We start from the raw sequence: 27,817 nt of genomic DNA, 5'->3' as shown, positions 1-27,817 counted from the left end.
ACCCTGACATAGACATTATAATGAGGGAGGCGTTAAGTTGAGGCCATTCGGTAATTAACGCTCACACCATGGAGCCAAAGGCACCCATGTGACCCTGGCACTGGCAAGAATCCATACCAGCGCTTCTGCCTGATCACTCTTGACACTGGACCCTTTTCCTCCCTGCTGTGTATTACAGCTGAGTGCAGAGCGATGAAAGTGTGTGTGTGTGTGTGTGTGTGTGTGTGTGTGTGTGGGGGAGATTACAGCTCACCATTTTGCTGCCTTCTCAGAGAATGTGTGTTAAGAAGCAATAAAAATTACACCAGTACTCACAATTTACCAAAACATATAAAAAAGAAGGCAAAAAAAGCACAATTGCTCCACCATACACACCCTTCTTCTGGTTTGGAGGTGGTCTGGCTTGAGAGACTGCAAGAGAGAGAGAGAGAGAAGAGAGAAATGAGAGAGAAAAAAGAAACACTTCAAATGGAGACAATCAGCAGACAGCGTGAAACAATCACTCATCTTAAGGGCTGTTTTTTTTTTCACCCTGGCTGAAGAGAATCGATTCCCATGCATTTGTCGTACATAACACAGCACGCTGGGCTCCCGAACAAAAGGCGCTGAGATGCACGCGGGTAATGTGCCGTAAGAGGTGCATGGATTCACATATCAGAGGGGCGAGCTTTACAACCCATGCTTTGTGCGTCAGAACAGATATGCCGCCATGCCCAAGCCCACCGACACCACTAATGCCTTCACAACGGTGACGAGATACTCTGGCTTTGTGAGGCAATCTTTTCTCTCCATCTGGGGCTTTTTTTATGAGTTTTTCTGTGCATGTCAGCAAGCAGGAGGCTCGTCTCCTCCATCTGCCAACCAGAGACTTATGTAAGCACTCGCCCGATTAATATTGATGCGCCGAGAAGGGGGGATGATACACTAAACCGAGTGTTGGTGTCAAAAAACCTAAAATACTCTGTCTCTGTATTTATAAAACATGACAATCGAAAACTCAACACAAGGAAAAAAGGAAAAAAAAACAGAAATATTTGAAAAACTTTGCAGCCTTTAATTTATTTTTTCCCTGCCAGCTTACGGTTAACTAGGAAACTGAAATTTATAGATTCACTCCATGGAAATAGCGTGCTTTAATAATGAGGCCCGGAGATTGGGAGCTTCCAGAAAGTGGAGGGTCAATCTGCATGCGAGCTGCACTGGCCCAAGCTTAAATTTCCAGGTTCCTTAAACCGTGAACGCTTTTGTGAGGGGTTCCGTCATGGCCATTCATCTAATGGTTTGTGTAATGGCGGTGCTTGACCTGACTTGCGAGGTGCATTTCACCGCTGTTGTCATGGGGAATATTACGGTACCACTGTGGTCTGAGAACGATCAGGTGAAGACAGCTGTACTGAAATGATTGCGGTGAACGTGAGCAATAGTGTGGCGTTGAGTGGCGGCAGTGTAGCATTGTGAGTCTTGCTCCTTAACCACTAACAAAAGGTTGCCGGTTTGATTCCCCATGGGGGCACTGATGCTGTACCCTTGGGCAAGGTACTTAACCCACAACTGCCTCAGTAAATATTCAGCTGTATAAATGGATAACATTGTAAAAACCTGTAATTGATATAAGTCTCTCTGGATAAGAGTGTCTGCTAAATGCCAATGATGTAATAATATAATGTGTGAGAGCAGCCAGATGACGATAGCGTACTAAAATGATTGTACTGAGCGTGAGCAGTAGTGTGGCGTTGAGTGTGGTGTTGCAGCTATGGAGCAAAGCCTGTAACACAAGCACTACTCTTTTGATTCGCAGCAACCTGCTATTGTACCCTCGAGTGAGGAACTTAACTCTGACCACTTCAGTAAGATATCCAGCTGCACATACGTGTACAAATGGGTTTGTTCTGCACATCAGGCATAGGCCAGCTGTGTTACTGCCTTTGTGGGAGTCACTGGATAAGGCGGGGAGCACTAAAAACAAGAGTGGGTGGTGCTGAAACGCTCCAGTTGAGTAAAACTGTACCCAACAATGGGAAGTGGACAGACGCTGGAGGCTGGCCCCTCTCCCCATCTCCCCAGGGTGGAGATAACGGTCTTCTGGGGGCCAGATGATATGTGTGGATATGAACGCTGGCTTCAGGACAGAAAATACGCACCAGATAACCACCCTTCCCCATCCCTGCCCATAGGCAGTTCGAGCATTCCCAAATAGCACGTTGTAGTGGTCCAGTGACTCGTACCTTGCTGAGCCAACCTCCACTCACGGCTCGTGTATTTAAATCTAGCCACCTAGTGCGCATTTGCAATTCTGTGCTGCAGCATGTCCCTGATATGACAGAGCTTAAGTGGAAAAGAACTTGCATCACATATCCTGCGCTCATAGAATGCGACAGAATGGAATAGAGCACATGGAATAGGTCCCAGAGTTTTAGGAAAATCTGGTGGTGTAATAAGAGCTGTGCTACATCTGCCACACTGCCTCTCTACCAACATGCAACATGACTGCATCGTTGACACGGCCATGGAATCGGGACTGGGCACTAATCTCCACTCATAACACAGGTTGGAACACCATGAGGAAGGACGAAAAAGAACTTTTTAAGTTGTGACTCAATAAGCTGTGACTCATGTGACTCGGTTGTGTTCTAAACAGGTTTGATGTGGTAAACTCACATCAATGCACACAAGTCCTCAAACTGTTGAGGCAAATACTGTATCTATATCACCTTATATTACTATGTATACAATACTTACATTAACACAATACCAGGACTGTACTGTACCTCATGTGCTGACCTACCTACATGCTAAAATATTTTTAATAAATAAACACAAAATCTAAAGGGCCTGCAGTGGTGCAGCATTTCCAAAAGAACGTAAGCCCTTTGTCGTGGCCTTGACAGATGTGCTCTTCCCAACGCCGCCCCCTCAAAAAAAAAAAAATACCAAAACTGAAAACCGGGATCTGGGCTGTTTCAGCATGGGCTGTCCAGGCAAATTAAATGGAAAGCTCTTGCTCTCTCACAGCTGAGCTCAGGGTTGGTCCCGACAGCTGTGCGGCTGATGACAGCCAGGTTAAAGCTGAAAAGTACAGGCATTCCAAAAAAGGGGCAGGGGACAGTGGAATGGAATACACAGCTGTCTGCGCCATGCAATGGCAAGGATCCAGTGTGCGCAGAGCCTGCCCGGTGGTGTTGAATCCCCCCCCCTTTTAATTTATACATCCTGTTGATCTCTTATCTTGTGCCCTCTGAACAGTGAAAGCATCCTGCAGATAGCACGGTGAGCTGTCCCCTGGATGAGAGAGTGATTGGGCCCAGCTTCATAGCACTCAGGAGCACAGTTGTGCAATTCATACCCCACCACAAAGGTGGCAATTCAGAGGTCGTCCTCTGCAGGGAGCCAGCTTCAGACTTCGACTTGGGTTCCATTGTCCAGATAACAGAGAGGGGGGTGGGGGGGGGGGGGGGGTAATGGCTGGCATTTACAGAGGCTGACAATGTGTAGTATTGTATGGTACTGCACTGCCAGACGTGCTGACATTTAATTCCGCCTGCTCCCCTCCCCCCCCCCCCACCCAACCCAACCCCTGACCAAACACTGGACCAAGTGGTGACCGCTCATTTCCAGCTGGAGGAGAAAGCGACACGATGACAAAGAACACCCTCATGCTGTGGGCAGAAATAAACTTGGCTCCAAGGTGTGGATTGATAGCCCCTTCAGTTATTTGTTAGCTTAGCGGACACCCTGATCCACAGTGTCATCAATGGTTTACATTTTGCAGCTTATGCATTTACTAGAGTGGTCCAGGGTCAGGTCCTCTGTGAATGGGAGAGCAGCAGTGCCCCGCTTGGGAATTGACCTGGCGGCCACTATAACACAGTGCTGTTTATGATCAGTGGAACTGTCAAACTAGCATTGTTAGCATCAAGTGTTACACTGTGAACAAGAAAAAGGTTGATGCCACATTGAGGTTCTTGGATTGTGTGACTGAGTCGTTTTATGGACTCTCTAATCCAGAGCCACAAGAGACACAAAGCTTGATAGCTGGAAATTGATGGCAGTAGTATATGGCTGTGCACCTTATAACAGCACTAACTGAGGCAATGTTTCCCACAATGGCTCTATATTACAAGTATGACACTCATGATTCAGTATCTAAATGGCTACACAGAAATAAGTGCACTCTTTGTAAGCCAGTCAGGATAAGAGCATCTGTCAAATGAATAAATGTATACGTAATGTGAATACACAGCTTGTATATTCGGACAATTAAAGTTGGGGTATCAACAGTGCTTATATGCATTTGTGGTTGTTTACAGCTGGGAAGTGTTTATGCATGTGTACAATCAATAAGTGACAACATCTAATGTGTGGAGGTGTGGTAGGCCTATGTGCCTCCCCCTCCCCTGCATTGGGAGGAGAGAGGGGCTGTGGGGGTGCCCCCTAACCTGGTCTCGGCACGGGTTGCATGGCTGGCGTCTGTGCTTTTCTGGCAGATGCTCCTTCCTGAAAGAGACACAGACAGAGAGAGACAGAGAGAGCAACAGCACCAGTTAGTAGCAAAACACAAGACTAGGAAACATAAACACAAAATGGTAGCAGTGCCAGCATACAAAGGTGTAAAGGAGTGTGCCCGAGCGGAGAGGTGGTCAAGACTGAAAGAGGGACAACTGCAGACAAAAGTTTCCAATTTGAAAACTTTTTATTTTACTTTAGACTACCGGCAGGGTTATAAACATGCAAACACTAAAGACAAACAAACAAAACACTTACTGAGACAATGCCCATATTCTAACTAGGCCCTATTACAAAGGTCCCATGGCATGACCTCTCACTTCAGAGGCATCTCCTCGTCTGAGCTACACAGCCATCATATAAAACCCCGGTCTCATCCATTGCACAGACATAAATCAATTAACCACTACACACAATATTTAATTGATCTAAGCACCTAGGCAAAACACCTTCCTTACAGACAATCAGGTGTTTATTTTATCAATGCCCTTAGACACTTCTTTAATGATTAAAATAAATTTGCACGGAGCACCCCTGCACCAATGCACGCTTCCTTATCGGAGCGCGAAAAGAGCGCAGAAGAAGCTTCCCCGTCCTGCAACCCACTTTGCTCGCTCACACCCAGAAGAAAACAGGAGTACAGGAACCACCAGTAAGTAGATACATACATTTAGAAACAGCATAAATAACAGCCAACTAGCAAGTGTTCTGATGTTAAATGTGCGCACTAAAAGAACTCTTACATAGCCGCTTTAAATAAATTGCGATTCTAAATTAATGTACCGTGTATTGCGCCTTTCCTTGATTCTGTTACTTACATTACAACTTTTAATTGTTATCACAGACTCTAGCTAAACCCCAGACCTACCAGCAAACACATTAACGTCATACAAACCAACAGTAAAGCATTATTTGCGGTTTCATCATGTCATTGTTCATGCGGAGGCGGAAAAGCCGCCGATCCCAGTGACGGACGCGCTGAGCTCCGTCACAAAAGGTAACAACCAACCAGATCTTCTATTGAATCAGGATGACACTTCACCCTCCATTTTAGGTACCCAGCTTCAATAGTGCTCCAAACAAATATAAAGAGTGAAAACATATGCTATGTGTATGTGCTATATGCGCGTAAACTGGGAAGGGCGTTCTCACCCTGTACAACATGGCTGTCATACTGTACATACGCCCATTAAGGTATTTATGCAGACAATTCACATGAAAGGAAAAGGGGGGAGGGACGGCAGCAATCATTGATTAGTGTTTGCAGCCTGATGAAGCACATGTAGCCACAACCCATAATTAGCAACGCCGTGGCAGGCAGGGACCGTCTCGTATGGTGCTGAACAGGTTCTGGGAGACTGCCTCTGTCAAAGGTAAGGCCATGCTGCTGGAACCTCCATTTGAAAAACAAAGAAATTAAATTGTGTCATTGTCAAAAAGGATGGGGCTATACAATGTCAAGTACTCTTAAGTGTCATTTAGCTTTTCCGCCACACGGTCACCCAAATTCTGTGTCATGGGCTCGCACATGTGCAATGGGATCACTGGTCATATCCTCTCAGACAGAGCTGTCCAATACCACTAGGGCTGACCCCGACCAAAGATTTTCCTAGTCGACTAGTAGTCATTAGTTCAAGCCATTAGTTGACTAGTCGTCGCACTTTACGAAATTAATTTAATTATTTAAATATATATTTTTTGGGACATCAGAAAATGGTTTGAGTTCCAGGGCTGAGAAAGAATGTTATAAGTAACGTTTTGTTAACTTATTTCAACACAGTATAACATAATAGCCACAACTCATGAACTTGTAACACCAACACAATGACTTATAAAACAAATGATAAATAAACAGTTAACCATGCAGTAAGTGAAGTAATTTAGCTTCCCCAGTCCCCACGAACACTTAGATAAGCCTAATAGTGCATATGACAATATATTTATTTAGCTGCATATAGCCTTAACTTTGCAATTTGTTAATGTTAATTAGGCCATTAATTATTTAGCCTAATGGAATAACCCTTTCGCGCCTACGTTCACACCAGTGTGATTAGCTGTTTAGCGCATATGCTAAAACCGGTGCCATTAGAACACTAGATTGGAAAAAAATCTAGCTAATTTTAGCTTTGAAAAAACAGTGATTTAACGTTAAAAATATAGCAAATACTAACTGTAAACTATGAGAAGCTTAATAACGCTAAATAAAAAATAACGAACAATGGTAACAGCGCGCTACATTGAATAAAAATAAGTTATGTATGACGGGGATAATTACATTAGGCTACTTAGGGGAGAGCTGGGATGAAAATAACACTTTTCAGATAAATGTTATTTTAAAAGATAACGTTACAAACAGAAACTAATTTTCATTGTGATCAACAACTCACGTGTGTGTTCTATCAATACCAAGGTGCTATTTTGTACAAATGTGGAATGACCTCGGTATAATAATAAGTATAGTTGTTATTGTAGAGAGCCGAAAGAAACAACTGTTACAATCGTCCCGACAATGACTCCTGACAGTTAAACCTGACTTGCTTCTAAACTGAGAAACTCTGATATGGCAAAGTTCAGAATGTGTACAAGTACTAATTAATCTGTCAAATGATCATGACTATGACACAGGAAACAATAGACTTGTCATTAAAAAAAAAAAAAAATACCGCTTGAGTGAATTTACTTTCCGTGATCGAAAACAGCTGCTCGGGTATAACTCCGTGAAAGTATGATGTATCCATGCAATTTTTCAGGGTTCTGGTAAGTGTTGTATGCTGTACATGCTGACGCAGTCAGGCATATCAGACTTGTATGAGCTCGGAGAAAATTGCCGTGTTACTTTTGTCCCGTGTTAATTTTGTACCGGCTCTCCCGTACATGTTTCAGATGATAAGTCATGTTTGAGGTCGACGAATGATAGGCAAATCTTTGCATGTCACATTCTTGGGGTCGTCCTTGACACGCTGGAAATGATCCCACACTTTGGATGATTTCCTGACCAACATAGTCTAATAACTTTTTAACGACAAGGCGCAGCTCCCAAATGGAGTTTGAGGGTTTTTTCTGCGACTAACTAATGAAAACTTCGTCGACTAAGACTCTTCTCATCAACTAATGTTTGGTCGACTATTAGGGGGCAGCCCTAAATACCACCCAACCACCATCCCCCCAATCCAAACCCCACCACCCTACTCCAACAGGGCCTATTGAGTTGGGATGGGTATTGAGAACGGGAACTTAATTGGTACCGGTTCCTGACTGGTCAGTACCAAAATATTGATAAGCTCCTGGACAAGCGGTGCTGCTATCGGTATTTATGTGACGTTAATTCATTCTAACATAGCTGGCATTTTCAAATGGTTGGTGCTAGATTGGATCAGCAGGAGGGATGGGAGGGAAGCTCTGCTCTGTGTGATGAAAGCATTTGCATGCTTCTGATTGGCTAACCTTAACCATTTTAAATGCCGAGCGTCATTCTGTGCTCTCAAGTCATGGCTGACAGGGCAAAACATTCAAAAGTGTGGGTTCACTTTAAAAATTTTAACTAAATTTCATGAAAATGCAGCTAACTGCAATATATGTAAAAAAAATAGTCACGTGTAAAGGGGGAAACCCAGCAACCTCATGAAACACTTACAAATACAACATTCTATAAATCTGAAGCAATGCAGCGTGTTTGACTGCTTTAGCAAAGCGGCTGCTGCACCTACGTCCTCAGTGCAGCCTCCCGGCTCCGATGCTCATGGGATTTGCCAAACCAAAAATGCGACTGTCTTGACCTTGTCAAGTCAAGGCAACACTTGTTATTGTTATAAAAACAAGTCTGTAGTCATTAACTCAGGACACAGATAGCACTGGTTTTAAGCACTCCTAATTTATATTCCTAAATAATCCCCTAGACAACGTCACTCAAGCAGCAGCCACAGCTGCGTCAGTGGATAGCAGAAGTCAGACACCCAAGTCCAACCCATTCTCCATCACTAGACAAGAGAAAATGACACAGGAAAAAACAGCAGAATGTCACAGGGCTGTCGCCAAGTTTATTGTGAAAGATTTCAAGCCCTTCACTACAGTGGAGTCCAGTTGGTTTAGGTATGCTCAGTAGCCAACAGCTACCATAGCATAAATCTCTAACTGCTAGGTAGCCTAAGTCTGATCTTAGTGTGAGCTGCCCTGACAACCAGAGATAACTAATTTTGTATTGCTTATGGTTGTTAATATTTTCAACTGTAGGGAGATGACCAAAGCCCTTGTTTAAGTTTAGCTTCTGGTAGTGAAGCAGCATTAAGGCACATCACCACCAGACATGTGTTGACCAGACATTTGTAGCAATTGTTCCTCCCTCATTATACACACAGGAAACTCAGGTAACATTTTACTTGTTATTTCTGCAAAAAAAGTAATAATAAAATAACTGTTGAATCTTTTCATGTCATGTCTTTATTTTTTGCACCAAATTATGGAGAGCAGTATCAATCAGAGTATCGATAAGTATCGGTATTGATAAGCAGTATCAGTATCGATATCAGTATCAATAAAATCCTAACGATACCCATCCCTACTATTGAGTGTCTGCCCCCCAGGGAGACTCCTCTTCCCCCTGACCCTGTCGTCCATCACAGGTGATAGCCCAAATGTCAACAAGCCAGAGCCTCGGTGCACCCTCCTTTGCCACGTGTGCAAGGCTGTGGTTTCAACTGCCCAATTGGACAGGCAAATATGAACAAACGCCCATCTGGTGCCATTAACAAGGGTTTTCTCAAGGGCTGGGATCAACATGGAGATTAAGCTGTCTCCTCTCGTATTTCGAGCCAAGAGTTACACAGTTCAGAGTGGGTGCAAAAACCGCCACCATAAAATGAAACTCTGATCCTGGGCTCCCAAAAAAGCCAGGATGCAGTGAATATCTCCGGTTCTGCATGAATGGTTGGGTTTGAAGTCATTGTTAGGGTTGGGGGGACTTACTCGGAGCTGCTGTGGCGGGACACCTTTAATGACCCACTGAGAATAACAGCGCTGTGTGTCGATAGCTAGCACCTCTGCCACTTTCCGTGGTGTGCTCTGAAAACAGTGCCTGCAATCATTCGCTCTTCCTCTGTGGCAGCAGTGCTCCGGAGCACAGAATACATCCAAGCTCCATGAAAGGCTCGCACACACACAAAAGTGAGTCTACCGGAAAGACATACATTAAAGACTATTCCACATAAATGCAGTAAGCTGCAAACGCCTGACAGGACATCTTAAAACACCCAGAATGACAAGGGCTACTTTTTTTCTGTTGTTGTCTGTGATGGTGCTTCAACGGGGCTTCGTTTAAGCGTTGCCAAAAGCATTGAACACTAAATGGTATTGGATAAAACTGTCAGAAGCTACCCCTTTCATCATTTTTGGCTGTTTTTTTACAACACTTCTCCAATAACTTGCCAATTCTCAATGACAGAAGTTATTCAAGCCTGGAGGTAGATTCAGAGAACAATGCCAGCACAGAACCTCTGGGTGTTTGTGTTTCACACTCTTAAGAGTATCCAGCCATGAGTTTTCTGGCCAAAAAAAATGGTCTGTTTCACTAGTAGGCCCTGGCAAAGACAGTGAATCCATCAACTTGACAGAATTTCTAAAAAAACCACTTTGCAAAACAAAACTCAGAACTTAATGGGATGTACTGATTGCTGTTACAAAAAATATGCCATTATCAGTGTGTAATAATAGTTATTGTAAAACTTATGAAGTAACTATTTTCTACAGCTATTTTCTTCTTCCAGTCAGGCTTACAAATGCAAATATAATAACTGAAACTGAACGGAAACTGAACAGGCTGCAACGGAGCCCCTCACACAGGCTGTGATGGAGCCCCTCACACAGGCCTTCAGTGGAGCTCCTCACACAGGCCTCAGTGGAGCTCCTAACACAGGCCGTGATGGAGCCCCTCGGGGTCTTTGTAAACAGGGACTATAGGTGCCTGCTGCTGCTTCTTCAAACCAACAGGCTCAGTAATGACAAAAACACCCAGATGAGGACAGCCAGTCAGTCATTAAATAACACAGAAGCTTTGTGTCATAAGAGAGAGAGTGTGTGTGTGTGTGTGTGTGCGTGTGTGTGTGTGTTTGAGTGACAGTGTAAGAGTATGTGCGATTACAAGTGATAGTGGGGATATGGCTTGGCACCTGTGCATGAGAGCTGAATTGACAGCGTATGTGCATGTGCATGTCGATGCATTCGCCAAACACTCCAGCTACAACGAAATTAGAACAGCCAAGCTTAATTAGAGCCCTACAACACTGAGGCTGGCTCAAACCCGACACCTGAGCTCTCTCTCTTACTCTACAGTAGTATGACTGCTTCACAAGAAACGCACTTTCCTCGGCCTGCCAGCTGAAGTAATGGTCTCCAAAGGACTTCAGTCAAAGAGAAGGGCTGATATTAATTATTCAGCCTCCTGCATTCCTACAATACCACCCTCTGGTACTTACAATGTAGTCGTGCAGTGAGCGCCGCAGGAGACTGCATCGGCAAGGCCTGCCCTGGCTCCCTCCCACACTCCTGCAGCTTGCCTGTATTTACACCGCACTCAACTTAAACATGCACACACAGCTGGGATGTGCTGGCTGCTTTTTTTGGTTGTCCCCACTCGGGAAAATTCAAAACGGCCACGGGTTTTCTCTACAAAGAGCAGAACAGTATGTTTTTTCCCTAAAATATTTGGGTTACTCATGTTCCATTCCTGCCATATGATGAAATAAACAAAGCACATGATGCTACTGGTTTGAGGGGCATGCAGAAGCTTTACCTGGTGGAGAAGAGGTGTACAAGTAGAGACAAGGAAAGACGGGAGAGAGAAAGGCAGAGAAACACAGAGAGAGAGAGAGAGAGAGAGAGAGAGAGAGAGAGACTCGCCACCACTTGCCTGCTCTAGGGGATTATCAGTAAGATTTGGGCACATCCTTCCTAAAGCCAAAGCACACTTTTCAAAGAAAGGAAAAGAAAAAAATACAAAAAACAAAACAAGACACCCTCGCCAGCCCCATCTCGCGTCAACCATAACCATTTGCACTGAGAACAGACAGTGGAAGAGCACCGTGAGAGGAGGAGGAGGAGAGAGAAGAAAAGATAAATAAATTTGCGTTGCTCCAGCTGACAGCCTGGATGCCTTCCAGCAGCCGTAAAGCAGAAGATGAGTGGTAATGAGAACAGGCGCGTGCTGCGGGGGGTGGGGAAGCCCCTCCCCCACGGAGTGCACACACACAGCTAAATCCTTTATTCTGGGCCGGGGGGGGGGGGGGGGGGGGACGCAAGTAGGGAGGGGAGGAGAGGGGTGGGGTCACGTGGGAGGGCCCCCATTAAAAGCGGTGACGCTGGGGAGCTCTGTCGCTGTTGTCAGACCCCGACGCTCAAGCGTCTACCTTCCCCCTGTGAGCGGTCACAGCAGCAGCAGCGGGTTTCGGTGGAGCAGAGCACACTCTTCCCGGGGCTGGCCCTCAGAGAGAGAAAGAGGGAGAGAGAGAGAGAGAGGAGAAAAGCAAAGGAAAAGAGAGAGAGTAAGAGAGACACGCAGAGAGAGAGGGAGAGACAGACGACGGCTCCTGTCCTGCCTAGCAACATGCGGCTGATGCGCGAGAGCTGCGCTGCCTTTCCACCGCTCAGCACTGCCTCCCCGAGCTGCCGATAGTCCCAGGCAGCGGGATCCTGCTAGGGCCAGCCGGAGAGGGGCGAGCCACAGGGTGGGGGTGAGCGGAGCCAATGGAATCTGGGCAAGAGGAAGGAGGCAGCTGCTCTGGCATTTGACAGCGATGCTGGAACCACAGTGAGCACAAGGTGCTGGGTGGGGAAAAAGCCAGGAAAGGAAAAAAAAAAAAAGATTGTTACGCCAAGAGAATCCAGCCGTGGCCAGTGGAGAAGAGGGGAATATAAGCACACGGAGTGGGGAAATTTGACCAGAGGAGTAAACGGGAACAGAACCCCCGATTTGAGGGGAAGGAGCACAGATGACAGTTGCTGTCTGAAACTGGACCGAACGGATTGGGAAATTAAAGTGGCCCGGAGGATGTGTGCCTGATTGGAGGGGGTTGGGGGTAGTGGTGGCGGTGGAGGGAGGGAGAGGGAGAGGGAGAGCTAGAGGGAGAAATACAGAAAGATAGACAGGAGCAAGGCAACGCTATTCCTGGTGTCAGCAGCGGGCGCAATGGCTCGTCAAGCACGTCAACGGATGGCACATGCCTGCGTCCATGCGGAGGGGCTGCTGTGGGGAGAGGTATGTCTCATGCACCCGTTCTCTCACCCTTCCATTCCTTTTTTGGCTGCTTTCTGCAGCGACAAAAGGCCCATTGTCTTCTCCTCCCCCTGGAAGCTTTAAAAAGTGCACCATGTAACGAGGGGAAGGGGCAGTGAATTGTGCTCATCAGATTCAGATTGCCAGCATCTCCCATTTTCACCCCAATCCCTTTCACCCCCCACCCCATCCGATACCTTGTAGTACCCAACCGCTCATCTCAGGATTTAGAATGCACAGAATAAAAGATCAGACAAAGCAAACAAATCAAAAACCACAATTCCATTTTACTGTCCATGACCAGTCTTCCAGACAATGTTTTTAAACACTAAGCCCAATGGGATCACAGCAGTAGACTACACTTCTACCTTAAAGCGACTAACTGCACCTCATTTTTTTGTACTAGTGAGCTCTGTTCACTTCTCTTTTGGGAAGGGGGAGGGGGAGGGGGCTGTGTTCACCTGAGTGCTGAAACCGAGACTGTGATGAGCCGTGAGACCTAGAGAGAACCTCAAAACCCATGCTTTAAAGTCAGAGAGCAGCGGAGCAGTGTAGCATGTGTATGCACCTGCATCCTGTGTTTCTCCAAGCTGAAAAGTTTTGCTTTCCCTGACGCAGCAGTGTCAGAACTCCCTCCCCAAAGTGTGACCACCCCACCCTAGAGGGTAACTAGAGGAGCCTCTAGTTACATTTACATTTATTCAATTGGCAGACACTTTTATCCAAAGTGATTTACAAGTTCAGTGCGGAGGTCGTGCTGAATTGGATGTTTTCTTTCAAAAAAAAAAAAAAAAAACAACGCAGGGCTGTAGTCAGTCTCTTAACACAGGAGTCAAGGGCATGTCTGGCACATGATTGCAGCCATTCAACTCTCCAGTGATCTTGTGAAATCCATACTTAAAAACAGTTGCAACAGTACACCGACTAATCTAGAGCAACAATGGTATGCAAGAAAGTTAACCTTTCTTCAACCTGGCAATTAACTCCTCCTGCTTGCTTGTTATAATAATTAGAGCATGGCCTGTAACAGCAATACTGTGTTAGGGAGATGCTAGGACACAGGCGGATGTGAGGGGACACCATCCGCGCTGGGGCTCCAAGTGGCCAGACCCTGCCTGCTGCTCAGCAGCTCACATCATATCACACACACTTCACAGTGTACATGGACAAAGCTTCCAAAACTGTGACATAGCTCTCATAATGCTGAACCTGAGGTTGACACACGAACCCCCCAAACAGTCGAAAACACCATGAGGGCGCCAAACCGGGAATTCTAGCCATAATGACCTTTGCAATCTTTTGCTCGTTAAGTTTACCACAATGGCTCCCACTGCCAGAATTGATGTCTCGGTATGCTTCAGACCCCCTTTCGATTGGAGCACCATGGCTGGAGTATGGTGAGAACGCCCCCCCCCGCCCCCCCAGCCAATCGGATTCTGTTTTATGTACTCTTTAGCAACATGCACTTATGGAACCCAGCCACATGCAGTCCAAAGACAGGCTTCTGATTAGCTTACTAATAACACCTCACAGTCTGTTTGTGGTCCCTTTCTGTGTTTATGGACATCAAGCAGGGAGGGTGACTGGACACTGTTCCACTGACAAGCCTGTCACTAATGACCTCCCAGAATAAAGCCCAAAGAGCTATTCACACCCCCGCACCCCATGCCCCCCTGCTTAAATTTGCAAACTGGCAGTCCAGGGGGTGAGACACTCCTATGTTAGGTGGAGGGGAAAAAAACCCTTTAAAAATTGTCTTCATTCAAGGCTGAGGCCAAAGCTGTCATGCTTCAAGCCTAAGCCTAAACTTCAAAGCCCCAGGAGACTACTTTTCTCTCCCCAGGGGCTCAACATGGCAGCGTGGATGCTGTCCATCGGAAAGGTTAGGCTGCCACAGTGCCTAAGAGTCACATCCCTCCCTGGCCCAAGAAACAAGGATCCCAATACAAGCAGACAGCTGAAATGCTAGGGCAAATTGTAATAAAGAAAGGGGAAAAAATCAGTTTAGAGTGTCTTTCACCAATGAAATATTCCAATATCCTTGTGAAAAGGCAGTCATGAACAGACAGGGGGGCCCTGGGTAGGCCCCCCCAACTATCTACAGAAGGGTGATGCTGAAGGTGAGTGACAAGTTGAGTCGTTATCGCTTGCCGCTGTCTGCGGTATCTATCTCAGTGCTTGATGTATGTTGACAATCCGTTCTGACAGAGTGTCCCCCTGCTGCAGGAGCCTGGGGGGTGGGGAGATGACAGCAGTAGGTTGTGGTGCAGTAGTATACTGTGTAACTGGAGAACTTCTCTAGCTCTGATGTGGTCTCAAGAGCCTTATTAGTTAAGACCTATATTGGGGGCAGGATCCCATTTTAACCATCTGCCCTAAACTTTTGTTTGTTTTTTTGTGTGCTCAAAGAAATGTGCAATCCCATGACCATAAAAACAAATAAACGAATGATCCCAAAACAAAGAGAGTTGAGGCCCAGGTCACACAGGAAATCACGCTATTGTTTCTGTATTGTTCTCAATTCCTCATTTCTGTTTTTTTCCCCAGACGCCACAGAAAGATTCCTGAAGACTGTCAACCTTTTTTCTGGACTCACCGAAGTGCGAAAGCTGGATATGCAGGAAACTCGGCTCCAACTGGATCCCGTGGGAAAATGCACTACCTCCCTTGTTGCTGGGCCCCGGACCCCAGACGCGTTGAGCTGCCATCTCCGATAAAGGCTGGGCCTGCTGGCACTGCGCGTTCCACGTGATTGGACGTGACTGTCCGAGGCCCTTAACACACGCCCATCATGCAGTGGAGACGGCGGCACTGCTGCCTGATCAAGATGCCCTACAGCGCCAAGCGCTCGCTCTTCCGCTCGCATGCCCTCGGCCTCCTCTCCCTGGCCTCTCTTGCTGGCCTCTTCCTGTTTGTCTGTCGCCAGGACTGGCTGCCAGGCCGGAAGGACAGCCCTGTGGCATACGCTGCGCGGGGGCTCCGCCCTCCGAGGGGTGAGACCAACCAGAGCTCACCGAGAGGTGCCTGGAGGGAGCCCCTCCCTCTGGCACCTAAGCCAGGGGCCAACCTGAGCTCGGACCAGGCCGAGCCGTCCTTGCAAGGGGCAGTGGGCCTGGAAAACTCTCTGAGTGCCAACGCCACCCTGTATGGCGGGAAGAGGGCTGTGGGAGGCCTGCCGGCGGCGAAGCCCTACCGCTATGTCATCAATGAGCCTGACAAGTGCCGCAGTGCCGACCCCTTCTTGGTGCTGCTGATCGCGGCCGAGCCCAGTCAGGCAGAGGCGCGGGACGCCATCCGGCAGACATGGGGGAACCACAGCCTGGTTCCCGGGCTGGGCCTAGTGCGCATCTTCCTGCTGGGTCTGGGGAGGCCCGGGAACGCCCGCCTGCAGTGGTCCATCGAGGAGGAGAGTCGGCAGCATCATGACATCATCCAGCAGGAATACCTGGACACCTACTACAATCTGACCATCAAGACGCTCATGGGCATGAACTGGGTGGCCACGCACTGCCCGCATGCCGCCTACGTCATGAAGACGGATAGCGACATGTTCGTCAACACCGAGTACCTCATCCAGAAACTGCTGAAACCAGGGCTGCCGCCCCGCCAGAACTACTTCACAGGCTACCTGATGAGGGGCTACGCGCCCAACAGGAACAAGGACAGCAAGTGGTACATGTCACCCGAGCTGTACCCGAGTGAGCGCTACCCGGTCTTCTGCTCGGGGACAGGCTACGTGTTCTCGGCCGACCTCGCTGGCAAGATCTATGCGGCGTCTCTCAGCATCCGCCGTCTGCACCTGGAGGATGTCTATGTGGGCATCTGCCTGGCCAAGCTGCGCATTGACCCTGTGCCCCCACCCAATGAGTTTGTCTTCAACCACTGGCGTGTCTCCTACTCCAGCTGCAAGTACAGCCACCTGATCACCTCTCACCAGTTTCAGCCCGGGGAGCTGCTCAAGTACTGGCACCACCTGCAGAGCAATAAGCACAACGCCTGCGTCAATGCCGCCAAGGAGAAGGCCGGCCGCTACAGGCAGAGGAAGCTGCACTGGGGGCAGGATGGCCTGCAGTTAACTGGCGACACTAATGCACCGAGGTCACAGTGAGACTGGTGGGTGTCATGGGGCGGAGCCAGCGCAGGGGCTTTGGTAACCTGTACAGACTTCATTGAAATTATTTTTTCAATCTAAGAGAGATGTTATGTATTGTAAACTTGTAAACAAATGTGAGGAAGTTATTTAAAAAGGGCAAGTAAAAAAATAAATATAAAAACAAAATATGTTCATGTGCAATATTGAGCATGCACAAAAAAAAAAAAACATGTTACGCTGCCAATTAAAAGTATACAAAACAAAGAAATGGTCGACTTGTTGGGTCGTGCATTGTACTATTTTTGAACTGTCGTGCAGTTATGTATGATGAGAACCACTGAGGGATGTCCAGCAAAAAAGACAAGAAAAATGCTTTTTTTTTTTTTTTTGCAATAGACATGCTGAATCCTGTGAAGCAGGATCAGCTTACTGATCTTCAGGTCTCTTTGTTCTGCAAGAGTTAGAAATTGATGGAATACTACCTCAAAATCATGGCCATGTACCCAACTAGGGTTCAAGCTTTTGAGTTTCTACTCAAATGGTATCAAAATTTACTTTTTTTAAAGGTGGCCAGGGAACGGAGTACTATAATGTTATGTGACATGGTATAGCAACATACTGGCTGATCTAGGAAACAGAACATTACCACATATGACAGGCAGAACATGAGGCAGCCTTACTCATCCCAATGTTCCCAGTGAGCTCCATTCTCTGATTGCACACACATACTAAGTGTATGGAAACGTTTTTTCTTGGTGGGGGGGTGGGGGGCAGTGGATTGAATACTACAATGTTATGAAACATGTTTTAGCTTTGAACACCAGTAATTAGTCACATTACTTGCCATAATTACAAAATCATAATTTTAGAATACTCAACTAAAAATTAACCTGATTGTTCGACCAGTTAGGACATGAATGTATGTTAAACAATTCCCATAAGCAGAAATAATAACAGCACTAAGAATAATGGCATACTGTTACATGCAGTAAACCAAATGGACATACAATATTGCAGTGTGTGCAGGACAAAGACAAAGTCAATCTGATACACCTCCATCTCTAAATTTACCAGTGAAACCCAATGTTGCAATCATTTCCCAACTCAAAACTGTACAGTTCTTTCTCCAAGTAGCTGATGTTTACCGTTCTGTCAGGTCAGTGAAAATGGTTTAGTGCTGTGACCGCTGTCGAACAGCGTGGTACGGTCAAACAGGACATTGACCGCCAAGCAATGTTAATGCCTTATGAAAAAACATGCTTCACAAATGTTTGCATTGTCACACAAAGTAAACTGAGCTTCCTCACTCCATCCATTTTTGACACTTGCAGGCTTTGTCAGTAGTTCAGTTCAGCAATTACAGCAAGCAGCCCAGGATGACAACTGCTCAGCGAATCAGCATAAACTCCCAATGAATGTTCCTGCAGTGTGAATCATTTATCAGATGAGCAAACAATGAGCTCCACTTTCAAACTGACACAGCTATCCTACAATCTACTTACTAAAAACTAATAAGACAAGCAGATGAAATCTGCAAATACAGGAGTCAAGTGTTAAATCTGTTCCAGTTGCTGTTATTTCTTATGTGGGAACACTGACAACAAAAATCAGTTCCTCTCCACAAGGAATTTTTTTTTTACACCAACTGCAATTGCCGCTGAGAACATAGATTAATATTAGCTAAATGTTGCACCTCAGTGATGTGATGCAAAAAAGCTGAGAAAGTATTTACACAATGAGAATAAATAAAGACCAACATTTAACATGAATACCACAAGCTGAGATGTGTGGACATTAAGAAAGGGGGATACCACTGAAACAGTGGTAAACAGTCATAAACAGTGAGTACTAAAGGGATATATACCTGTATAACCTGTAATAAAAGGATGAACGTTTTCTGTTTTGATTAACTTGGTTGATGTAATCCTTTGTTCCTGCCTTTGAACCATGTTTATTTTAATTCCTTTTAAAATTATCTACAATGTGGTTAATTCTATGCCTGGAATTGAATCAAGCATTCTACAACCAAAGTGCATGACTGGTCTCTATAGCCGTTTTCACATATGAACTCCAGACAAAGTGCGGAGAATCAGGTCCGGAAATTGGCCAGAATTGCCCTTTCACACATGTAGCACACAACAGGAGATTGTCCGTGACAGACATGTTCTCACCTACAGGAAATACTCCGATTTGGTTTAGGTGAGGGGCGGCGCCTGGGTAGAGCGTGCAGGAGGCAGGACATGACGCAAAAACTACGCTGCAGTGGCTGCAAATCGCAGTGGCTGTATTCGAAACCTCCTACTGCATACGGTGTACTGCGTATTACACAAGTATATACTGTATACTGCATGCTGTTTTTCAGTGTAGTACCCAGTATGCGACCATTAATAATTACATATGTAGTATGTTACATTGTCGCTTGAAATCATTGCGAGTTTAGAAACGTCCATTTCCTTGTGGTATTTTCCAGTTAGACGCCACTTGCATTCTCATGAGTGAAAAGTGTTGACGAGTTCACGAAAAGCATTTGCAAGTTGAAGTGTTTTCTTTTCAATATCTTGCCTTTCGGTGGTACGGGCACATAATATGGCACGGAGGAGGAGAAGGCGAACATAGCTAGTGTACTTTTGGGTAGCCTATAAAAAAAATCATATAATAATTATACATTTATTATAACAGGAAGGTAAGTTTTTGTTGTTCGCTACGTAATGTTAGGTCACCAGTTCACCTCTCTCACTATATCTATCACTATTACTTAGCTACAGCTTAGCTAGCTACTATCCAGGTAATAAACTACTAATCAACATTATTGATTACCATAAGAGCCAAGTTTTGGCAGTACAACTTTAGCTAACTATCTCTTTAACGATCATTGGACTCAAAACAGCATGTATTTGGACGCAATGCCAACAAAACAGTGGAAAGCAATATACAGGCACGCAGAAAAGACTATGAGGCAGATGTTTGTATTCTTCTGGTTTCGCGCCAGTCGCATGACAGAAATGTCATCAACACGCCCACTCCCTCGCAGTGGATTCTCCGGAACGTTGCCTGCTCTATTCACACATGGGCTCACTCCGACATGAGCCGGACATTGTACTAGGGAGCTGGCAGAACGAAGTCCATCACATGTCTGGTCCGACTGATTCGGACATTTGCGTTCTCACATACAGCTCTTCCGGCTAAGGGCCGGATACGTTCCGACGTCCAGTGCATCTGTGAAAGGGGCTTCAGTCTCTCCTGAGACAAACCATGCACAAACTCAATGATCTTAAAGTCAAGTGGATGGTTTGAATAATGCTGTGCATCTGCTCTGAGCTCATGTAGATGGTGTAATGAACAGAAAACTATGCATGTCCTGTGCATTTCCTCTACGTACACCTAGAGCAAGTAATGCAGCTTCACATTAGAGGATTATATTGGATTTTTATTGGTTTCTACTGAATTCTGTCCTGTCCTGTTTTTGGTAGGGTTCCCCTTTCAAACAGCCAACAGCAAAAACATAATCTGTGTGAGATGTTTACTTTCCTTGGGAAATGACATTTGTTTACCTTACTTACCTATCTTACTTTACATGAGTACCTTACTTACATGAGAGTCCCTAGGACCTCTTACACTGTTGAAAATTTAAATCAGAGTGCTAGGAAAAGGAGGCTTAATTCTGTGCAAGACATAAATGTACATAATTTTAACATATTAAGCATGGATTTTAGCCACACTGATAGTGCCACTTGAGCTGGCAAAACACACATACAAAAAGGGACACCATATCACACTGCTGCAGTTTTATGAGGTTTACATGCTATAGGAGACACTGAGTGAAACACCATATGCAACAAGGCATACTGCCTAGCCAACTGCTGATTCTTACACCCTTATCAGAGTGATGTCACATTATGAAGATATTTGCAGCATTCAAAGGCTGAAAGACAGAATCTAAACTGGCTGTAAGCACAACAAAATGTATCTGCTATCTTACACTAGCTTGGACATGCCTTGTAATCTGCACTGGATGATGTTACAACGAAGCATGAAAGGAAGAAGCAGGAAAAACAAGAAGGCTACTGGACACCTAAAAAAGTTACCATACACAGTATAACAACACTACAGAAAATGTGCTTTAAACTATTCACTGTTACATAACAGCACTCCACAAAAACACTCTTTAAACTGTTAACTGTTACACAAGGTAACAATAATACTCAATAACAATAATTACACAGTGAATCAATACCAAAAAATTCTTCCATTTAAACATCTTTCTGTGAGTCATGGAATGACAGGTTTTTTACACTTGGATTTCCTCTGTTCCATCTGGAGTGGGAAAGGGAGCAGCACGGCAGCTTCAGGCTTGCTAATGCGGAGCAGGCCTGCAGAGCAGGGGGTTGAGACCAGAGAAGATCAGCACCAGGGCCACAGCAAATGACTGCTGCAATGAGGTGGAGAGGGACTCCTTTATGTGTTCCTGCAAAACCTGTGCCGTGGCAGGAACAGCGTCAAATGTCTAAGACAAACACCTCCACCTTTCAAACGAACTACCTTTCCGTGTATAAAAAACGGTCAGAGAGCAGCGCCTCCTTGTCTCTGAAGTCTCTCTTGGTGGCTTACGGATTGAGATTGGTAGAGTACACTGGGAGGGGCAGCTTGCTGCCAATAGCTGGGGTCCAGTGTTGGAATTTGCATGCACGTATCTATGCGCATTCAGGCTTGGAAGGGATCACCCCTTCAGCAGTTTCACTGAAAGAGCTGGGTGGCAGGTACGAAGGGTAAGAGCAAAGATAAATAAGGTTGGAAATGCTTGCTTTTGGAAGGAATATACCTGCACGCCTCCAACCCCGTCACTCCAACACCCCACTGGGCACAGCCACAGGCTAAACATCTGTGAGGGAATGCCATTAACCCGACAATGAATTGACATCCACACACTCAGTCCAACACTCTTCATCTGTCTGATGGAAATATATTTATTCTGACCTCATCTTCTGATGCATGGTCACATCTCAAACTAAGTCCCCCCCCACAGTGGCAGCAGGATGGACTTCACTGCAGAGGCTGCAAGACATCGACCAAGTGAGTGATCGTGGTTTGCTTACCCCTTTCGCATGTAACTTGTTTTATGCTATGTAGTGCGCATGTTAGGTTACATGGCTCGTTATGTTTTCATTAGCGTTATAAAGCTTCTCATAGTTTTCACCGCTGCATTTACTATACTTTTTAACGTTATATCACTGTTTCCTCAAAGATAACATTAGCTAGAATTTTTTCAATCTAGTGTTCTAATCACACCGGTGTGATCGTACGTGTGAAAGGGTTAAACCATAAAACCAGGTGCACTTCTGCTGCGCCTCATCACCAGAGCTGTGACTCAGCTGCATGTGAACACTATACTATACTGAAAATATATGCTATACTGAAAATCTTTATGATGGTCTTCACTATGGCCCCCATTACCAATGCCTCTTTGAGCAGAGGAGACTGCATGCACCACCCCAAACAAAAATCAGGATAGAAGCCTGTTCAACGGGTCCCCTTTCTGGCCGCCTTTACTCAATCTTTTCAAATGTCAATGAAAACTGTGTGTCCTTAGCACAACTACTAGTACACTACGCAACCAGGACAAACGTAATACAAGTCAGTTCATGCAATAGGGAAGTGGCCAGTCTGACTCCTACTTTTTCAGCACTGTGACAGGCAATTATGGCTTTTTCCCAGCTTGGTAGTTCCTCTTGAGTTATAAAAACATATGAATGCTTTGTGAATTGCAATTTGTTATTCTTAGTGCAAAAGGTGTGATACTCAGCTTGCTGTAAGCAGTGTTCTAAATTGGTAAATATTTACATTTCATTATAGCATATGTACTGTTTTTTGTGTAAAAGAACCACTGGAGTAAAGTTTGGAAGTGTGACCTCTTTCACAGTAGACAACTTAAGAATGTTAAAATGACTAGTACATCTTGATTATGAGTGTTGCAGCAGGGTGGTTGTTCTTCCTGTGAAAGTAGCCTCAGAGTCTTTCTATGCCAAGCGCATTGTGGAAAGGTATGAGATGTGACCAAAAACCCACAACAAAAACAAAGCATCATTTTCACCCTTCAAGTGCTGGCACACCTATGAGAAGACAATGAAACACATGAAACTCAAAGTAAGAAACTGAAATACTTCTGTTTCTTAAGTTAACGTGACTGTGGTCAAGGATTTGAGATGTCCCCCCCCCCGACTCAATATGCCTCAAGTTAAACTTGAGTTTCTTAAAGATTTGCTTCATGGCCTGGGTTTAATTAGTGCAACTGATGTGGTGGTCCGGCTGTAGTATTTGACTCTCACGGTGAGGTGTGGATCCAGATAAACCAAAAAAAGCAGCTAAATAATGGTGGCGGCTTTTTGCGTCCCTAATGAGATGAGCGACCTGCTGCGCTTCTGATGAAACCTGCGGCCTTGGGCAGAGGCAGAACAGATGGAGGACACACCGCACTCTCCCTGCAAAATAACCCTCCCAACCTTGCGGGTTGTCCAGGCAGTGCATCATCTTTCAACAACTGGGAAAAAAATAACGAAAAACAAGTAAAATCAAATGTGATGCTTGAAGAAAAAGAAGTAATGATGATGACATTCAATCCGCAGAGACATTCCAAGGTGGGTGAGAGCCAGACATTCATCCAAAAATAGTGCAAAGGAATCTCCCGTACCCTTTCCCACGGCAGAAGCCATTGGCAAGCGCTGGCTGCTGGCTGCTAGCTGCTGGCAGCAGCCAGGGCACCCGAAGGGGAGAGGGCTGGGGGAGTGGAGCGCTCCAACTCAGCCCAATACTCAGAGGAAAGGCATGAGGGCCTGCTGTGATATTTACCACTGTTACCGCAGGGAGATGGACAAGCAATATTGAAGCAGTCTGGACTTCTCTCTCACATGCTGGGGTAGGACACACAAAAGTTGAAATGAGCAGAGATGCTTGGGGCAGTACACACTGTAGTGCAGAGGAGCAATGATTCTGGAGACTGAACTACAGACACTTGAGAAGATAACCAGACACACTGGTAGAAGAGCACACACTAGCGTAGATGACCAGATTATGTAGCACAGGGCTGGCTCTGTTCCCTGGATGCTGGCAGATGCGGAGGTAGTTATGAACTGAAATGAATGTGCCGGTGTCTTACGGAGTGATTAATGGTGCAAAAGGGCTGGCTTATGAGAGCAGTGGACCCACAGAGGGCAATTAATCAAACTAAGCCCTGGAAGGAAGCTGCCAGAAACAGACCTGTGGGGGGAGGGGGAGGGGTTAATGGACACTGTCACTGGATACAGTAATCAATCACACCCCAATATTTACTTTCTGTGATCAATCAGACCCCAAAACTTATTTCCTGCAATTGATCAGACCCCAATATTTCCAGTTATCCACCAGAGCCTGATATGTTGCATTCTAACAATCGATCAGAGGCCAATATTTGTTTCCAGCGATCAATCAGAGGCTGATGATTACGTACAGTGCATTGTACGTAGTACGATAATACCATGGGGCTGTTCTGTTCCTGGCTAAATGAGGACAGGAGGCAGTGATTTATACTCCAGGGAAAAAACCTTCAGTATCAGCTCGATTGGAATATAATTTACTGTTGTGTTCACAACGGGAAAACTAAGTAACCTAACAAAAGAAATTATTATGTTATTGAAAAAGATATTAAGGCCACAGTTAAACAGTGACTACAGCCCAGTGCACATTTTTGCAGTTAACCAGTTCAATATACTAATGATTCAACTAGCTCCCATGCAGTTATCCACCAGCTACAAGAGTTTTTATAAAACGAATGTATGACACCAACTCCATATCTTGAAATTTGCAGGAGCTGATAGAGAGTAACCTGAAATACAGAAGGACAAAAAACATCCTCTTTCTGTTCTTTCTGTTCCTTTTTCTGTAATAAACAGTTAAAAAAATTCAAGCCACAAACTTTGACCCTCTAGCAGCCATTAGAAATGTGTAGGGAAAAACACAGTGAATGCTTATCATTAGTAACTGAAGTGCTCTACGACGTCTGATTTGGGACACTTCCGTATGACAGGAAGTCTGCTAGGGTAAAGGCTCTGCAGCAATGATTTCCTCAATCCGTAAATGACACAACTCAGTACCTGACACATGACACTTACACTGTTGCTTGCTCCTGCAGTGTGATACTGATATACTTGCATTTTTGTCATTTAGCAGATGCTCTTATCCAGAGAAGTTTACAAAGTGCATCTAATAAAGTGGCGTAAGTACAGACATGATGCTGCTGACCACATTCAAACATGCATCAGCCCCCCACTGTGAAGAGCTAACACATGCATACAGACTTTCATAGATACATAACGATAATGCAAGATACAACATACCTAACTGAAAAAATACAACATAATCTAATCAAACTTTAATACAGAGTAAAACTACACTCAAGATATGGGAAGCTTCATGATTAAGGGGGGGGGGGGTGCTGACATGTAGCCTGAAGGGGTGGGTATTCAGGCTGCAATGGAAGATGGCAATAAAATATTATTTGTGATTAATGATATTATTATTATCAATGAATAATGTAACCTGATGAAATCATGCAATTCACCAGAGTATAACATTATTGTACAAGCTGGCTACCTGGTCATAGTAAAACAATTATCCATGGCTAAGATAAATTATTGATTCTGATTGGTTGAGATGGTGTGTATTAAGTAGCTACAGTTCTCACTGTGTTGTTTTTTTGTTTTGTATATAAGGACATAACTAGCAAAAATGTGTTAAGTATTACTACTAGTTTAAAAAGACATCAAGTGAAAAGTATTAAACTAAATGTGTCATTGTATGAACTTCTTTTATTCTGCAATATAAGAGAACTTGCAGATTAACTGTCATAAACAGATACAGCAATGTTGCTCAGTGAAAGTGTAATAACTTATATGTTAACCTGCAAGCACAGCCAAGTTAGCTACTCTACAACCTTCTTGGTTTTGGATGTAGTTAGTAAGTTAAGACACTTGAAGTGTGTTACTTAATGATAAGTCTCACCAGTAGTGCTGTCGTGATAAGCGCAATATTGCAATACCGCGGTCCTGACAAGCCAACCGCAGGGGATGGCAAGCAACCACACATGCGCACTTAAAAGATTTAGCCTAAACAATTTACTTTATTTATTTTCGTTTGACAATTTATATCTAGCCTAGGCTATAGGCTAGGCTTAGAGCGTACTCACACTGGGCCCGGTTGCCTTGTACCGTGCCCGAGCACGATTGCCCCCCCCCCCCCACTCCCCCGCTGGCCTGCGCTCACATTGCGCTTAACGTTCCGAGCCCGACCACGCTTATGTCATCAAGATGCAACTTTTTGTGTTGAAGAAAAGCGCTCTCGCACAGCGCAATGGAGTTCATGATTGTACTTACTTTCTGGCTTATTTGGAGTAACCTCTCATTTGGCTTATAGATTTATCGATTATACAATGCAGCGATTTTCATTTAATTGTGCTGTACGTATAGGAAGATTTTTTTATGGAGGCAGCTGACGTTTCAGTCATTATCCTAAGGGACAGACCAATATTTTGTGTCAGACTACAGTAGCCTAATCACAATCACAGAGTTGTTTTTAGGTATAGATCTACAGAACAAACCAATCGAATTTTGGAGGTCGCCAGGTTGTTATATTTAAAGACGTCAGCTGGCTAATCAAATGATGGTTTAAAGGAATTATTATGACTGGGCGTGTAACTAACAGATATCCAGCTAACTGTTGCTATAGCGGATATATGCGGATTAAATGGGGCAGTTGCATTATTGATGTCTTGTTCCGCCAAGTTCCGTGCTCGGGCACGGTTAGCGATCAGACTGATGCGTACCGTGCCCGAGTACAACTGAACCGTGCCCGAGCCCACCTCTTCAAGCAGGCCTGGGCACGGTACGTAGCGATCACACTAGTCAAACGAACCGGACTTTGGGGGTCAAATGTGCTCGGGCACGGTACAGATTGCCTAGTGTGAGTACACCCTTAATCCTTTTTTTCCCATAAAGGAGAAGAGGGGTGTAGCCCACCTTGCGTTCTTATTGCGCCTCATTGCCCTTCTGTGTTCTGCATTTAACAATAAACAAGTTTTGCAAAACTTCCACTAATAGCTGAGTCTCCAATAAATGCTGGCCTCTTATGATTGCCAGTATGCATGACCCTTTCAGTGAAATAAACGCCTGCCTCAGATAAACACAGTGAAAAATTGTATTTATTTTATGTGATTATAAAATGAATGATCAGTAGGTTAAAATGCTTACAGTAGTCCTATTTATTTTTTGTGGCTAAAAAACAAAATAACACAAACAAAAAATTTTGTACGTTAGGCTAAATGAGGTTGTTTAAGTGAATTCAATTTCCCTTATGCGTGTTCACCTGTTCACAAACTAGATTAAACATAAATGAACAAACCAAGCTGTCTTTCAGATCATGGTAGCCTAAATTCACAGTGATACTGCTATTCTTACAGACTGTGCTCTCCCATCATAGGTTGCAATGACAATGTTTAACTTACTTTATTAGTGATTCCTGTGTGAGTTGCTACCAAGGAGCGCTGTATAATGTTTGTTAAGTAGGCTACTTGGGGAAAAAAAAAAAACATGGTGAATTTTCCTGGTCAGTTCAGCTACCAATAACTTGCAGAAGCCTGAGGGCTTTAGGTGAAATAAACGCAGGTCCCCTATTATCGCCGAGTCTCCAATAAACGCTGGTAAAGTTAAGTAATTAAAGCAAATAAATGCCTCAGCATTTACTGGAAGTTTTACAGTATTTAATTTGTTTTAAAACTGTCATCTTTGTCATTTAAAAAGCAACAATATACCTAATAATAGACTAACAATAAAGCTTATTTATATAGCATGAAAATCAGGATAAATGAAGTAATTTGCAAAAAAAAAAAAAAAAAAAAGCGGTAATACCACATATCGCGGTGTTGAGCCACCCTA

General features: G+C 44.8%; 2 protein-coding genes across 3 annotated transcripts in view; one reads left to right on the top strand and one right to left on the bottom strand.

The window, feature by feature from the left end:
• The window catches only part of cdc73 (cell division cycle 73, Paf1/RNA polymerase II complex component, homolog (S. cerevisiae)), a 71,363-nt gene that overhangs the window by 17,879 nt on the left and 25,667 nt on the right, over positions 1–27,817 (bottom strand). For both annotated transcript variants that reach the window (XM_036553831.1, XM_036553830.1), the window contains exons 11-12: positions 4,437–4,494; positions 376–411 (exon numbers count right to left, since the gene is read on the bottom strand). In XM_036553831.1, coding sequence (XP_036409724.1) covers positions 376–411; positions 4,437–4,494 — 94 coding nt within the window. The remainder of the gene's footprint in view (positions 1–375; positions 412–4,436; positions 4,495–27,817) is intronic.
• Positions 11,880–17,012, top strand: LOC118795379 (beta-1,3-galactosyltransferase 2). The gene is made up of 2 exons (XM_036553832.1): positions 11,880–12,748; positions 15,314–17,012. Exon 2 carries the CDS (start codon positions 15,558–15,560, stop codon positions 16,872–16,874), a length of 1,317 nt encoding a protein of 438 aa, XP_036409725.1. The 5' UTR covers positions 11,880–12,748; positions 15,314–15,557; the 3' UTR covers positions 16,875–17,012.

Source organism: Megalops cyprinoides, chromosome 20 (genome assembly GCF_013368585.1).
Source record: "Megalops cyprinoides isolate fMegCyp1 chromosome 20, fMegCyp1.pri, whole genome shotgun sequence".
Lineage (NCBI taxonomy): Eukaryota > Metazoa > Chordata > Actinopteri > Elopiformes > Megalopidae > Megalops > Megalops cyprinoides.
Note: the sequence above shows the minus strand (reverse complement) of the source record. Positions and strands in the feature narration are given on the sequence as shown.

What these genes read in the sequence shown, in the direction of transcription:
- LOC118795379 (XM_036553832.1), top strand. Translation starts at nt 15,558, where the DNA reads ATGCAGTGGAGACGGCGGCACTGCTGCCTGATCAAGATGCCCTACAGC.